This window comes from Anser brachyrhynchus (genome assembly GCF_964034855.1).
Source record: "Anser brachyrhynchus genome assembly, chromosome: W".
Classification (NCBI taxonomy): Eukaryota; Metazoa; Chordata; class Aves; order Anseriformes; family Anatidae; genus Anser; species Anser brachyrhynchus.
Genome location: NC_137704.1, coordinates 26136767 through 26153295, shown reverse-complemented (window position 1 = coordinate 26153295; position 16529 = coordinate 26136767). Strand labels below are relative to the sequence as shown.

General features: G+C 48.8%; 1 protein-coding gene across 3 annotated transcripts in view; it reads right to left on the bottom strand.

The window, feature by feature from the left end:
- The window catches only part of RAB27B (RAB27B, member RAS oncogene family), a 23462-nt gene extending 6933 nt beyond the window's left edge, over nt 1-16529 (bottom strand). The window contains exons 1-5 of one of the 3 annotated variants that reach the window (XM_080572448.1): nt 16399-16529; nt 6916-7087; nt 3877-3962; nt 1554-1657; nt 287-410 (exon numbers count right to left, since the gene is read on the bottom strand). In XM_080572448.1, coding sequence (XP_080428574.1) covers nt 287-410; nt 1554-1657; nt 3877-3962; nt 6916-7068 — 467 coding nt within the window. In that variant the 5' untranslated portion in view covers nt 7069-7087; nt 16399-16529. Of the gene's footprint in view, nt 1-286; nt 411-1553; nt 1658-3876; nt 3963-6915; nt 7088-7192; nt 8170-8208; nt 8337-16398 lie in introns of those variants that run through there. The other 2 variants (XM_080572450.1, XM_080572449.1) reach the window with 2 other exon arrangements.

Here is a 16529-nt window from a genome sequence, read left to right as displayed (position 1 = left end):
TTATGTCCACTATTTTAAAGTAACACTTATTTTTCCTGTAAAGACGACGCCTGTATCACATCATCATGATCTAGATGTTTTATGGTTTTTTGTGTTTCGTGCTATTTCCTACTCAAACAGGTTGATCTGAAAGCGTGACAAGCTGCAGATCACTACAGAAGGCGTGTGATACTGCGCTGACTACATACCTTAGAGTACCTCTTTCTTGCAAGAGTCTCCAGCCAGGCATCAGCTATACTTCCAACAACCGTAACATTAAATTTTGCTTCTGCCATAATGTGCTTACCCGTATTTGTCTGCCAGATCTTTTGCTTGCCTTTCGTTTACCTCCCTTTGGTCGGATAAATCAGCTTTATTACCAATTAACACGATATCAGGATTCTCACAATATGCATTGGCTTGCAGCTGACCTAGAAGGAAAAATAAACAGGAGAGTTAAGAGAATGCTGGAAGTGCCTTAGAGACTCAGACTGCTGACAAAACAATCCAAAAGGCCTGCAACACAGAAGAAAGTAGGGACTCAACTTGGTAAGCAGTGGAAGATTGCGATGACACCAACCTTTTAGTGGGAGGAATCTCTGAAGAAATTCAGCTAGTATATAAAATCTGATGGAGCTGTTTTCACAAATCTGCCTGGATTCTTGCATCATCCCCACTTCAGCTCACTGGCTGAAAAGCTACCAGCTGGAAAAGCAGCAACCTCCGTCCTTCCAGAACTCTAAATACCCTCAATTAAAAACAAACTTTAAGAATTTAACCTTTCTTTCACTTTTAGTCAGGTGGTTGTCCCAATAAAAACTCCCTACAGGTGCCAGCTGTAATCCCATTTGCCTTGTTAAGGGTCAGAATACATTCAGCTGTTCAGTTAGTAAGGCAAATACTATCTGCTTCCAAACAAGAACAAAGACCAACTTTAATCAAAACCTCAAAAGCAGGAAGGAATCTCATTCTGTTTTGCTAATACAAATCACACCATTAAACTAAACAGCATTTCCCAAGCTCCTTTGTATCATCTCAAATAAGGAGACTGGCCAAAGAAGTGTCAAATACCAGAAATTTTCAAGAGGCGACAGATTTGTTTGGATTGTACCAAATCCAAACAAGATTATCAAGTATGTGTTCAGAAGTCTACCATGCAAAAAAAAAAAAATAGAAGAAAAGCGTGCATCTTTCAAATCTGATGAAACTTTCGCCCCAAACCAAAGGGCGTATCCTGCTCGAGGCAAGTCAGCGTAGCCCAAAGTAAGTCACAACAGGGTGCCACACTCCACAGGACCACAATCCACGTCCTCCTACCTCTGGCAGCCCTTCAGTTGTAATGGTGCATGCAAGGATGACAACTCATCTCACGTGCATCTCAAACCTTGATCCGGAGCAGAGGTGCTTTAGAGCACGCAGGCTGTGAGTACCTCACATATGGCCGCTTTAGACATAAATACCTTTGAAGATTTTCCAGTTCACCAACACTGATACACACAAAGCCTAGAAGCACAAAATACATGCAGGAAAGCTTCAAGTCAACCAATAAATGCAAACTCTGTAGTTCTACTTACTCATCCAATTTCTGACATTTAAGAAGCTCTGTTGACTGGTGAGATCAAACATCAGTAAAAAGCCCATAGCATCTCTGAAAAATGCTGTGGTGAGGCTTCGAAACCTGGAGGAGGAAAAAAAAAAAAAAAGAGAGCATAGCTCTATTACAAAGTGAGCTCTAAGATTCGAGGTAAGCACATTTCTTTGGCAAAACGGAACTGAGTAAGGAGAAAGAGATGAAGTAAATGAAGGGTTTTCCAAATCACTTGTGAAAAACTATTACAAAAATCCCAGTCAGAAAAGTCTGCATGATTTAAAGGATGTACATTCCCTTGGAAGTAAAAAAAAAAATAAAATGTGATTTTCATTTTAGCTATGATACATCACATCAGTCAACACATATTAATCAGTGTGTTAGTAACTGGCCAGAGGAAGCTTATACGTGAGAAATAAACATTGTCGGTGACTAATGCATCAGCTCAAATTCTGTCTGATTTAACCTGGGACGGAGACAGAGAGAGAGAAGAGCTGGCTAATGTAAATAAGCTGAGACAGAAGCATTTAGTGCATCACAGATCACAGGGACACGGATGCTTCTGGTGAGATTACATGCACTTAGTTGATGGATGTGCACTGCCTAGTACAGTAACTATTAAAGAAAATAAGAGTAGTTGGCTGTTTACACGCTTTCGATTGTTCGATGCAATTTTCTACTGGTAAGCTCAGCAATAAGGAAAGGCAACCTGGTTTTGCAGACCTCTAGCCACACGTGCGCTCTGTGCATTTACACTCCCCTACAGGCTTCCCGCAAAGCCATGGAGCTGGACAGAAGTACAAACCATGGAACTGCAGCCGTTTGTCACCAGAAGGTCACAACTCGGTTCAAATCAGAAACGTGGAGACAATCCAAACGATATTACGTGTTTCAGAGTGCTGGCAAACCACCCAACGGCACTCTGGTGTTTTGTATATGGCGGGGATCGACCCCATCCCAAAACAGCACTATATAATCCTGCAGAAACTAACGGTGGCAGAAACAGAAACGGGTATTTCATGACACACGTATATACAGATTAAAACAAAAGCTCTCCACATAAATATGTCAGATACCCTGACACACTCTTTGTATTTCTTCTCGGCAAAAGGAAATAGCCTCGAAATGTTTAACTTTTAATACGTAGATGGTGTTTGAGGGTAAGCACGAGAGATGCAAACAAAATTTCAGCTTGCTTCTGCTTTTCACATGGCAATAACCCCTCCCACACGGTGTTGGCACTGCTTATTTAGAAACCCGAAATCTGCCTCATCACTACTCTGCTTCCTCTGCAGTAGGCGGACGCTTTCGTCCACTGCTCCTCAGCTGCTGTTAGAGGTGTGACGTGCAATTTCTTCCCTTGTCAACAGATGGTATCAGCAATCATGCTGAGGGCAACCTCACACACAAAACCCAGCCGGGGAAGCTTAAGAAAGCGGCACGCACACTTCTCCCTCTCAAAGAAAAACAACAAGACCAAGTTCAATAGTGCCAAGTGGAAAAGGTCTCTGGGAATAGCAAACATCCCTGCAAACAGAAGACGGGGAATAACTGGTTAAGGAACTCTTCTGCAAAGGAAGATTTGGGCCACTCACGAATTTCACATCCATCAACCACAGTGTGCTGCTGCAAAGAGGGCAAACGCGACCAAAACCATGCAAGCAGTCAGCGTTGGTAAGACTTGAACCAGAACTCTCCACCCCGTTGCATCCTGGTGATGAAAGGGACATCAGTCCAGGGCAATACAGAAGAGAACATGCTCCTAACAGAAAGCTTGAGCAAGTCAGGGGCACTTAAACTGGAGAGGACTTAAGGAAGGCATCACGCTGTTCTGGACCTTGTCCGTCGGAGCTGTGAACACCCGCACGAATGCAGACTGCACAGCCTCTGTGAGCAACCTGCTCTGGTGCTTAACCGCTCGTGCTGTTAGTGCTTTTTTTTCCTTCTACCTACTAGGCTTTTGCCTTGCTGCAGCTGGAGCTGGCGCCTCTGGTCCTCCAGCCGCGAAGCTGAAAAGAATCTGGTCTGCCTCATGTGCCTCCGCCTCCTGACCTGTTTTAAGGGCACTCCACTGGACTTCAGTTATCAGTATACAGTACCTCATCCTGGGGGGCCCAAAAATGGGAACAGCACTCCAGATGTGGCCTCAGAAGTGCTAAATAAAGCGTCAGAAAAAGCTTTATTTCTGGAAAATACTTTTCTTGTCCCAAATTAAGAGGATTTTTGAGATTCTTCACATGTATGGGCTAATGGTTTACCCACAAATGTGGAAAAACTCAGACTTCATTTCTAACGAGCTGAACCCTTACCTTTCCTGTCCAGCGGTGTCCCAAAGCTGGAGATGCACCTTGAAGGCTTTTCCTGCAGATCCATTTGGTCCTCTGCTATTGTATACCTAACGAGAGAGTGCAATCAGTAAACACATGAATCACACGAAACCTTCGTTTGGAAGGTTATTTGGTCACATTTAGTACTTCAAATTAGACACCAGTTCTGTAAAACTTGGTTTAGCTCTGTGCTGAGCAAGCTTTCTGCGCTCTGCTTCGTTGCTGTCCTTGCAAAATTTGCAGCTGGCTGACAGCGTTAGCCACTATTACTAAAACCATTTTGGATTCGTTAAGTCCTGTTAGACATCAACGACTTCCTTACCAACTGCACCCGTAACCTTGTGGCGCTTAAAGAAAGCACCGTGACCTTTTTCTGGGGCTCAATTCCTTATTGAACAAAAACAATGTGTACACTAACCGTTACAGTAAAAGACAGAAGGAAAAAAAAAACAAATACGAGCCATTTTTGTTCTCTGAACTTGCTCAGCAGACTCTTAGCAATTTTAAAAGCAGGGAAACGTTGCCCCTGCATTTACAGCAAGAAGATACGGACTTTTTGGGCATGTCTTTATCCAGATGCTCCACTGACCTTATTCGAGGAAGAGGAATGCTTCTTCGCCTGCTCTCTCTGGGCTGTAAAATACAGCATTCAGCTTTCCTGCTCAACCCAGTTAATATTAATTGGGGGTTGGACTAAATGACCTCGGGAGGCCCACTACGACTTAGGTTATTCTGTGATTCCACGGATTTATTTAAACGGCTGTAATTTCAACACGTAGCTTCTAACCAGAACATGCTTTTCTTTCCTTTGCGGCAGGTGCCAGATCTGAGAATCTGAGAAGAACCAGCAGGATCAACCACACACCACGCTTTGCGAATTAAATAGGCTCACTGAAGCATGTTCCTGCAATACCCAGCGTTATAAACAGGGAATTTCACGGGGTCATTTTTTAATATGACTTTTACGCACCACAAGAACACACACACATTGAACCTTTTGGATCTCCTTCTTAAAAGGACGTGTTATTCAGACGGACCTTCCAGATGTTTTAAAGCTCGTAACTGCGCGTGAGGCGTAGTTTCTTCCGTCCTTATAAAACCATCTCGCCCCAAAATGTACGGCAGTGGAAAATTACAGAAGAAATCTGTCTGCAACCTTTCGCAGAAAAGTTCAGCCCCCTGGAAGGAAGCCAGCACCCGTGTTCAAAACACGCTAACGAGCGTCTGACCAGGCAGGGAAAGAGCACGCCAGCAATCTGCGTGTTCAGACATTTCCTTGCAATAAAACTGCTTTTAATGTTTTCCTCTCGTTCTATCAGGGGAATCCAGCGGTGCGGTGGAGGCACCGGGTTCCCCTCCGACCTGTGCATCGTGCTTAACCGGTCCGAGCTGCTGGAGTGCTGATTAGGAGTAATTTAAGACATAATCCAGAGCCCTGATTCTTTTATTCTACCTCAGGCCTAACGATTAATTCTCCAGTACTGCTGATTTACAAGAGTTACCTGCTAATTGCCTGGTTCCCCAGGGACCTAAATGCACCTAGTGTGTCCTGACCACACTATAAACCCGTGTGCTGCTATGGCTCAAGCAGGGGACCAAGAAAAGTGTGATTTACCCCTAAAACCCATATGGGGCAGGGGACCAAGAAATGTATGATTTACCCCTAAAACCCACACAGGGCCATCTCTTCAGTGGGGCTGGCATGTACCCTCCACAATGGCACCACCGAACTCAACACCACAGCCACAAATGCTCTCAGCCATAAAAAAAAAAGTTGTTAGGGAGGTTTTGGGTGTCTGGGGGAATGAAGCTCACCTTTTTGCACAGTAATAGGGACCGGAAAACACGTGAAATGGCAACACGTGAACAACTTTATATTGCCAACGCATTCATTCTCGTTCAACTACTTCAAAACTGGGAAAGCTTTTAAGAAAAATATTTTAAATGCTTTTTAACTCTTACATCGACCTGATGGGGCTAAGAAACATGGCTTTGTTGAAAGTAAGTAGTGGGAAGTTTTGTCAGAACTTGACTTCTCAGGAAAAAGGGTCTGCCCCTCTCCAGGCTGAAAAACTCTCCACAAGCAGCGGTTCTCCTGCCCCTTGAGCATCTCTGCATTGTCAAGACTTCCAAGGACTTTTCGTGCAAAATCCTTCAAGTATTTAAATTTAAAAAAATGCAAATTTAAAGAGGTCTCCATATGTGAACTGGGCAAGTATTTACATCTTTTTTTATCAAATAAAGAACTAAAATCATCCTCCAGGGTCTAATATCTTGTATTTATCATGGTTTTACTGTTCAAGCAAGCCGGAACGATTCCTATTAGAAAGCTGAATTTGTCCCCTATATTTAGCTTGTATCTGGTATCAGGATGTACGAGCAGATACATTAGTCATGTGAAATTAAAACAGAGCAAGCATGCTCTCATATTCCTGAAAAGAGTCTGACTGACGCTACAGAAGACTCTCATCTTCTATTTAGGATAAAGAAATAAATGCACTGTGGAGCAGGCTTGCACGCCTTGCATTAGGAACTACATCAATCCTACCAGGGCTGCTGATAACAGACTGGTTGCACTCATTTGCCAGCCTTGCTGCTGATGGGGAAGCAGGGAAGCAGCAGGCTCTTTTGCTAGTTTACCGTCTGATCTGGAAGCGAGCTGAAACTTCTGCGTTTCTGAAAGTTTCCATCTTTTCTCTTTAAATTTTTACGTTTTGGGGCCGGAGTTATTTCTAGTCATAAGCAAGCACACCTCATTCACTAGCACTATGGAAACCTGTTCTTGGAAATACGCAATAAACCACTTACCAGTCCCGCATTGGGATAAAGATAATGGCATTTTTCTCCTTTATCCAGTTCCTAATTATGATTTGCTTAAGCCAAGAGCTAGACGAGGAAAAGCATTATCAACATGCCATATCCCACAGCAAGAGAAGCAGCACGCATCGACGTCAAATTTGTTCTCAGCAGTAACGAATAAAGATAAAAGGAAGCTGCTATCATTCGTACGAGACAACTTACCACTCGTTTTTCCCGAAAATCTATCCCTACTGTCGTGATGAATTTGGGATTAAATTTGTTATCGGTGTATCTGTAGAGGAACGTTGTTTTTCCAACCCCAGAGTCTCCAAGGGCCAGGAGTTTGATCAGATAATCATAGTCTCCATCAGTCATAGTGCTAATTTTTAGGAACCTACGTAAAAAGAAGAAACAAAATGTTTTAAAAAGAGAATGACCCCTCCCCTTTTCTCTTTGTTTTTGCCTCATTTAGAGTTCTGGCCACTGAAATGCCGCTGGCCTGTGTGCACGGTCGAAAATTACGTCCTCTGGAGCTGCACGGCCTTCTGAGGCTGTTCCTTCGGCTGACTCCTCCCGGTGGGCTTCGTCCCAGGAACCATCCACCGGCTTTAGGAGCAGCTTTTCATCGGTTAGAAAAGGTTCTGCTGCTGCTCCTCTGTAGGCGGGGGTCAGTGTCACACAGCCTGACGAAAGAAGGCTTGCAAAGACTTGCCTTGGATGACGAGACTTGCGGGGCTCAGGCTACTAACAGCACTGCATGAAGTTATCAGGGCTACGTATTTTTATCTCGACAGAGACGTGTTTTTCCCTCAAAGAACTAATTAAGAAGCAGAGTAGGCAATCATCCCGGGGTCACCGTTAATAAGGGCAGGGCTCTCCCGCACAGTTTATTCACTAGCGCGACCAGAGGCACGCACATCTGCCTCGCTCCGCGACGCACGCAACAAAACCCGCCCCCTAATCAAATGCTGCCCGATGCTAATTGGAGTGAAGACGAACGAAAACCAGATGGCAAACCCGCAGCGTGGGCTCGGCTCTGCCACAGTGAAGTTGCTTTTTTGCCTGCAGCTTGATTTATTTCCTGCAGGCCAGGAGGAAGCGTTTCGGGTTAGGCGATGTCCTGAGGAAACCACAAACAGCTCCGGGTTTAGGCTATTTTCTGCAAACGAGACCAGCAAAGCCTGCCCTATTAGGTACTTGTGAAACAAATACATCAGGAAATCACAGGGTAAGACAAATTCCCAGCAAGGGGGAAATCTCCCTCCTCTTTGCCAGGCTGCCTCCCAGCCCAGGCAGAGCTCCCGGAGCTAAATGTATGCCACCGAAACGATTCCCGGGAGATTTTCACGGCCCCACACAGCACGTCCTGAGTTTTCCCAACCTGCTGAGTCAAGCGACATGGTATATATGGGAGGGAAAATCCCATTACTGTATTGGCTTTGCCAAGTTTTGCCCTGCAGAGGAAGGAAAGGGGACGACGTACGCAAGAAATAGGCCTATAAAATATTTATTCACCTGCTTGAAACGCCTTGATGAGGAGAAAACTGGAATTACGCGAAACAACAGCTGGTTTACATCCTCTTCGCTTGTTCTCAATGTGATTTAAGCCCCTCGCTTTTTCCAACGTTTTGTTAATCCCGAGCCCAGATGAACACATCCGTTCCGTTCGGATCTTTACGCTGAGATTAATCGCTGCGCTACCAGAGCGGGAGACCCGGGGTCACGCTCCATTCATAAAACCTCCTCCTTCGTTCGGTGCAAGCCCTTAATTTCCATCAGGATAAAACCTACATTCTTGAGCACTTCAATTAGCAAGCACTGGCCTGCTTCGCCTGAAATAGAGATCCCAGCCCGTTTTGACTACCCTGTATTTCAAGAGCTTTAAGGATAAAAGCAAGCTGGCTGCGTACCAAGCCGTTTCATTGTATGAGCCGCCTACCTCTGACAGATCCAGAGCCACCCAGAGAGGCAGGACAAGCTTGTGATCCAAATCCACCTGCAGATGACAAGGGTTTAAAGAAATCGGAGGAAAAGGCTCTCACCTGCATGCTTTGCTCTGCCTTACTCTGCCTCCGTCCTGCGCTCTTCAGAGGTCAGAGCGCCACCGCAGCACCGTCACCAAAATTAATTCAGTACCTTTCACCTTTCCCACGGTATCTCAGGTTTACCAGCAGGGTGAGACTACTTTCTGCCCAGATGTTCAAGGATGATCAAAATCAAACTGTTTCTGGTCAACGCAGTAACTCTTCTTTGGGTAATTCATTCAAAAAATCAGAAAAAAGGACGATGATTTCCCCCCCCCGACGCTTGCCTGTTAATACGAACGGTCCTCTCCGCGGCCAGACCCAGGGCATCCTGGCGGCCTCACCCTCTTCCTCGCTTCGCCCTCTTCATTCTCCTGACTCCTTAGGAAAGTAAGTTCATAACACGTAGGACGAAGCCTATTTATTCCCTCGGCTTGGAACCTGAAGCCACTAAGAAACCCTTCCTAGCTTGGCGAGCTCTTTGATGGAGACCAGCTGAGCACGCTGCGCAAAACGCTGCCGGCGGGGAGCTCACGGGCCAGACCCGTCCTCTTCCATCCCACTTCCATCACTGACTTAATGCTCGCAAAATGCTGCCGTGCAGCAAACCGCGCTCTCGTTCCGCGGGAAATTTTACCATGAAGATTTTCACTTCGAATGAAAATGCTAAAACTATTACTGCTTACTAGCAATTACTATTAAGTAAAACATCTAAGCTTGCTCTTCACCGTGTCTGTGATTTAACTGGGTTTAAAAATTCTGAATGTTTCGATTTGCTCCATGGCAAATGTTACCTTAGATAATACCTACAACTGAGGTATAAGAATCAAACTATAATATCTGAGGTTCATAACAAAAAAAAAGCCTTTACTTCAAGGGTTTTTGCGCAAGTCTGAAAAACACATCAAAATTTTCCACTAAGAAATCAGCAAGGCCTTTTTTAAGAAAAGCGTAATATACTTTTCTTCATTCTAATCCAACTGTAATTATAAATGGCTCAATAGATGGAGCTCCTGAAAAGAAATACCCATGGGCTGTAATGTACAAGTCTCATGTAAAGACAACACAACTTAATTCATGGTTTTCCATAATGGTATCCCAACAAACAAACACAAAACAGCCCAAACCACCACCACCACCGGATCCTGGCATCTTACCCTTCAAGTCCTCACCATCCCGAGAGCATCGCACGGGTCTGAAATTGTACTAGAAGCTAAGGCAGACGAAAGGCAGCTTGCCACTCGACTCACCCACCTCACCTTCCAGTTCCAAGCCCTGCTCTCGCTCTGGTGGCGTGTTATCGTCCGGAACCCAAACACAGCTCCCAGCCGTTCCTCCCCAGCCTTCCCGGCAACGTGGCCGATAGCCAGAGGATGATAAATGTGTCATTTCGCTGCTGTTCTCCCGGGCTGTGCGTCGAGACAGCGCCTGATTTTAACGACACTTCCCTGCTTTCTTGGCAGACAAGATTCCCATCTACATCAGAAGCAGCATCCTGTTTCTTGATTGATTATTTTCTCCCATCCCTATTTAATGTTCTCTAACTACAGGGTAAGAGATCGTTTAAAATCTGGCACTTGTCAGCAGATGCTCCAGAGAGCGTTTTCTCAATAGAGAGACAAGGCTTCAAATAAACCAGCCTAACCTTCAGATGTTTTAGTTGTAGCCTACGGGAGAGGCAAATCTACTCCTCGGACACCACACTGCTGCTCTGCACCCGATGGGGAATTCGTAAGAAGCACGCTTTGGCTCTCCCTGCACGCTTGGAGGAGCATCTCGAGCACAGCAGCATGACCCTCCGGCATCTCCTACAGCGGGGACACAAGGAGTTCGAAGCACATCTGCCGGTATCAGCACATTTCAGCCTGGTATCAGCCGAAGCTGCGAAGCGTGTCCTGTTTTGCTTCCTGACAGCCTCACCCTTTCCTCTGTGGATTTCCCAGTTCTCTTCTTGCACTTTCCTAACAGGCCAGAGATGGCACGGCTGCTCGGGGCTGACTGCACGCCGCATCCTTTCTTCTTCCATTGGCGCTGCTCCTGAAAAACTACAAGTACGGTTCCAAATTGAAATCTAACCCGGTTTTGAAAAAAAAAAAAAAAAACCATTAATTTTGGCTGGGCACAAACTGCAGAAAAATGGTTTCAACTCAGAAACTCTTTTAACTCTCAAGACGTTTAGACGTGTAGTAAAAACAAATCAAGCAGGCTAAAACTCTGATGAACCTAACCTAAAAATAGAGCCCGTTAAGTCATATTTTTGCCCTCTCGGAATTGGAAGGGGTTATTTTATGAAAAAAATCTTAAAACTTCTAAATTCCAAGCTGGACGGGTTTTTAAATGTTGAAAGGATGCCCTAAACAAACAGACGACACGCTGAATTTTCTGATAATGCATTTTCTAATTAATGGAGAGGGTTGTTTAAAAGAGGACATCTTTATACTTACGCAAGCAGCTACTGGGAATATCATTAAGGAAAAGCTATGCCCGCAACGAGAGAGAAGTCAGTTCCAGAAAACAAGATTTTCTTCCCCGACGCATTATTAGTTAAAAGGCCAACACACACAAATGTTGGATAAACAGCGTTAGCTCTAGAGAGCGCGGGATGTAAAATGGCAGCGCACATATTGTACCAGCAGCTGGTCAGCAGAGACTCCTTCCCTCCGCGGCAAAACGCGTCGGCACCACCGCTATTCATCTGTTTTTCCATTGAAAAAACCCAAAGCTTGAGGACAAAAAGAACCGGTGATGGTCAGCGGCGGGACGCAGGTGACCAGGACACTCGTCACCCACGCAGGCGCGAGCGGAGATGTCCCCGCTACCAACGTGTGGTAGGTGCCGATGGGCAAAGCCGCTCCGGGGGAGGACGGGCTGCCTGCTAGGCGCCCTCTTCCATTCGCTTCTCGACGACAAAAACCACTCACGGCAGTAGGTTCCTGCTGCAAATCGGAGCCGGTACGTACAGAGGGATGGAACCGCGTTGTCTCTAGCTCTGCGTGACCTCCTAACGAAACCATCCGGGCTGTTGGATCAGAATATCCGAGGGAAAACTGAGCTACTGAAAGAAGACAAGGCAAAACAAACCAACTACAGAATCTGCCCTGAGCCCCCAGCCTCAGCAGCCAGGCCACGCAAATGCTCAACCAGGACGACGAGACCTTCCAGGTACCAGACTGGTTTTACCCCAGGTGAGAGCGGTTTTTAACCATACCTTGAAGAGAGAAGCCGCCCCCTGGTTTTCCGGCTTCTTTTTGTCTTGTTTTCAATCCCTGAGGCCTCTGCGCGCTTTATGAAGAGCTAAATCCTAGTCCCACCCCAAATACCCACAGCCTGGTGGGACAGCGTATCCCAAGAGACAACCCCTCACCGATCACATCCTTAACATCCGACTCATCAGCGGGCACATCAGACACCTCTTCCCTAGCAGAAAGCACCTCAAGGGAAGTCTGCAGGACGAGGTGGGACGCAGGCAGAAGATTTAAATGAAATTTAAGAGCGCGTTAGCGGACAGTAGCCTCACAAAGCCTTCCCGAGCAGACAGATGGGACACGGCGATGGCGAGATAAAGCTCCAGCCAGTTACCCCAGCATCACGCCATGCTTTGTCAGCAGTCACCCGCCAAAAAAGCGGAGCCTCACAGCTGCCAAGGAAATGGCACACAATGAGCCAAACGCTTTTTGTTTTTTCCCTAAAAAAAAAAAAAATAAAAAAATAGAACAACTCGCTGGAGCTACGCTGAGCTGAAACGAAAGCTGGCTCCTCTCCTCAAAACCGGGCTCACACGCTCATTCCCACACGGGAGCAACAATACAGAAGAAATGGAGCAGTGGCGTGAGAGGAGAGATCTCCCATCCTTTCCTTCCTTAAAGCAGAAAACCCCAAAGGACCGGAGGGAGCAGCACAGCATTTGAGCGCAGACAGGTTCAGGATTTGGGATGTGGAGGCTCTTGGCCGGCCTCAGCCCGGTGTTTCACGCCTGAATGTACAAGGAGTGGACGTGCACTGGGCACAGCTCCTATTAAATGCAGGAGGAGGAGGGTAAGGGGGGTGCTGTCACAAGCACCGGGTCACCTCGCGCCCTACCAGCACCACCCAACTTGCCATAAAGCCAAAGGGCGAGTCCGAGTAGCTCTTTGCTGCCTTGCCGTTCAAACCCCCTCAGCCTCTCCTGCTCTTCTGATGGCAAGCGCGACCTACCACTCATTACGTTCCTTATCTGTCAGGAAAAAAAAAATAAATAAATTCTATGAAAATTTAGGAGCTAATACGGTTATCGGAAAGGCACCAAGTGGGTTAGACTTCCCTTTTAACTGCAGGAACACGATATCGTTATCCATGCTTCATCTGTCCCTGACCTTATCAACTTCTGGTTGTTGCGGATCCAAAACTCATCACAAATCTTTTGCAAAGCTCCTTTGACAAAAGCCAGCCCTCGCAACCACACGCACAACTCTTAGGCTGCTTTTTGCCAGCTCTCTGTTTAAATTCAGGAACCCCGACAAGCTGGTGAAGACACCCAACTGGTTGATTACATCTTTAACCCCATAACTGATCCCCAAATCAAACCCAAACCTGCCTTTTGGAGCATCTTCATGGCGGAGAATTTAACGAAAAGTCCGAATCGAGACTAAGCCGAGGAGAATTTCTGCTTTGTGCTGCCTGCAGATAATGAGCTGTATGCACAGCAAAGGAAAAAAAAAATGATGATGATGAAAAAACAGGCATATAAATGTGGGAACGGGTCAGGGCTGGGAGGCCATCCTCTTCACAGAAGCTTCTGAAACGGAGGAAAATTAAAAGCTTCTACTTTTTATCCTCCTTCTTCTACTTTTAACAATTTCTTTTTTAAATAAAAAGCTTCTAATTTTTCATCCTCTAGAGATGGATCCCCGTCCCTGGAGGTCCGCAGGAGGTTACAAAACCATGACTGAGATATTCAGCCGACCCTGCCCGGCACAGGAGCGGGGACTGACTGCTCTCCTAAAGTCCCGAACCCATTTTGCCATCTTACACCCGGCCCCTTGTAAACCAAAGCTGGTCAGAAACGACTTGTGGAAATTTGAAATTATACCACTCTTTCGCAACCCTCACAGCAGCTTTCCTTCTGCTGTCAGATGGGTAGAGGGGACTTTGGGCATACCTGAAAATTAATGGGTTTCATCCCATACAGCTGAGGACAGGCTCGGAAAGCTCCTAACGCTCTGAGAGCTCATTTAAACAAGCCGGGCAATCATGGTAAGCCACAAGAGCAGCCGACGCCTCCCTCGGCACGTTAAGGCGGATTTCCGTGCCCTGTACAATTCCGGTTAAATAAAAACGCACGACGGTGATCAAAACGGCTTGGCTTGTCAAATAATCCCATCCCACTTATCGCGGCTCTTTAAGGACCGAGAGAACTGTAAGGGAGGTTTCTTGAGACAGAAAGTCATCAGTTCTAACGCGCTAATGGCTATCGTACATTTAAAGCACCGCTTTGGAAAGAGCAAATCATTTCCTCTTTCTGCGGCAGACGATCTTATGGGAGCACTGAAGCAATCTGATTATTGCACGCAAGCTTCGGGACTCCAAGGCTACGGCGCTGCTCAGGCACAAACGCTCGTCCCAGAAGTTTTGAACCCCTCGAAGCCGCAGAGGGCAATAAGCTGCCACAAGCAAGGCTAGCAGTGAGTTTTATCACCCTCATCTACCGGAATTTGCAGGTTTTAAAGAGTTAAAAGGATGCATAGATCCCCAAGCATCTTTTCCGCTACGGTATTTGACAATTACATCGTCCGCGCTCCATCAGCCACTCCAGAGAGTTACTCGCTGCCTGATAAGCCCCCTGCGTTTTAGATCACTGAAACTATTTCCACGCTGCCTGGTCATTTTGTACGGCTGCACTGCCGAGAACAGAGGTGGAATATCACAGCACGGCAGGCCGGGATGCCCACACCGGGTCACGCTCGGATCTCCGCCGTCACATCAACCTAATGCCACCGAGGCCACCAGCCCGACCCGGGGATGGCGGGGAGGGACAGACTGCCCGGCCTGGCCTCGCCCCAGCATCACCCGAATCAAATCAAATCCTGCCCCACTCTACCACGCAACAGACATTGCTTCGCCGTGCCGTGCCTCAACACACAAAACGCAAAACGCGGACTTTCTGCTGCAGTAATCCTTGGTTCCTCGGTGAAAGAGAGCAAACCTGAAGCCTTCACGGGAAGAAGCAACACAACGTATACGTAGAGCCTCCTCCGCAGCCGCTCAGAGATGACAGGAATACCTTCACCCGCAGGAAAATCAGCTTGGAGGTCTGAGGCTGCGATGCGTGAACAGGGAGGGAAAAAAATAGCATCCTGCAGAAAAAGAAGCTGCGCAGCTTTCTCGAGCGCGAATTTGGGCTTTCGGCAGGCTGGACTCGCAGATATCTGGGTAAGCAGCACGCAGCTGCGTTTTGTGGCACCTTCCTAAGGGAAGCATATTTTTCAAGATGCCGTTACGCCAGTTTCTGCCGCAGCAACTCCTAGGCACAAGCTACGGGAGCGGGTTAAGGGAGCCTTCCCGCAGGGGCTGCCACGCAGCGCTGCTCCTCCCAGGGCAACGCCGAGCCCCGCGCCGTGAGAGCCGTCGCCTCCCTCTGCAGCTGTTCAAACTTCCCTGACACCACGGCTCGGCGGAGCCTTCCAGCAACGCCGCGTGCCGACCTGCCAGCGGTGCCTCCCCGCGCGTCCCCTCGTCACGCCCCACCTGGGGAGCTTCACCCGCCGCCGCCGAACCCACCAGCTTTGTTGGGAAGAGTCCCTCGGCGTGGGGAAGCTGCTCCTCCTTCGAGTCGAGCCTGAGTAAGGGACGGGACGCGGCGGCACGCTCTCTTTCACCGGAGTGAATTAGCACGACTCCAGCGCTTGGCCTTTTTCCCCCATACGCCTGCAAGCGCGCGATCCCTTTCGCCTCCAGCGCTTTCCTCCACCCGCAGCCCGCAGCTTCGGCTTACTTTAAGGAGCGTTTCGCCCGAGTTCGGAGGCGGCGAGCTGTTTCCCTGCTGCTCCGCGGGCCTGGTGCTCCCGCAGGGAGCTGGGGTCCCAAACCCGCGGGTGACCCCCGTGGGGTGCGATGGGACCCCAGACCCCCCGTGTCACGGTGCCCGTGAGCGGGGCCGGTTTCCAAACGACGAGCGCATCCCTTCTGTGTCTGCGCCCATCTTCTTCTACGCTTCGTCTCCCGTTCTCGGCTCACCCCTGCCGCGGAGGCGCGGGTGCCGGCGGCCCCGCGGGAGCCATTTCGGGGTAACCACCTTTTGGGCGCGACGAAGCCGCTTCGGGCGCCCCGAGAAGCGCAAAGCGAGGGGAGAAAGCCCCGGGTGCAGGCGGGTGGGAGCACCTCTGCGCCTCACGGGGCCTGGGGGGGGGGGGGGGGCTGCCGGCTCCCTCAGCCCCCCCGGCAGGGACCGGGATCGGGCCCGAGCCCACCTCCCCTCCCCCTTCTTCCCCTTCTTCCCCTTCCCCACCCCTCCGTCCGGCGGCGGGGGCCGGAGGTGCAGCCCCGCAGCCCGGCGGGCAGCGCTAGGCCGTGCCCGCGGCCGCCCGGGCTCCATCGCGGCGCCCCGCCGCGGGGCCGGGGGCCGAGAGCGGAGGGAGGGAAGGTGGAAGGGGGGGGGTCCCGGTGCCGCCCGGCCGCCCCCCAGCCCGCTCCCACCGGCACCGACCTGCTCCGGGGAGCGCCGCGCCGCCTGCGCTGCTTCCTGCTGCCGGCGGCGGGGGGGCCGGGCGCCGAGCGCCTCCCTCTGCGGGCGGCCGCGGGGCTGGAGCCGGGGCGGAGGCGGCGCCGCCGGGGCCT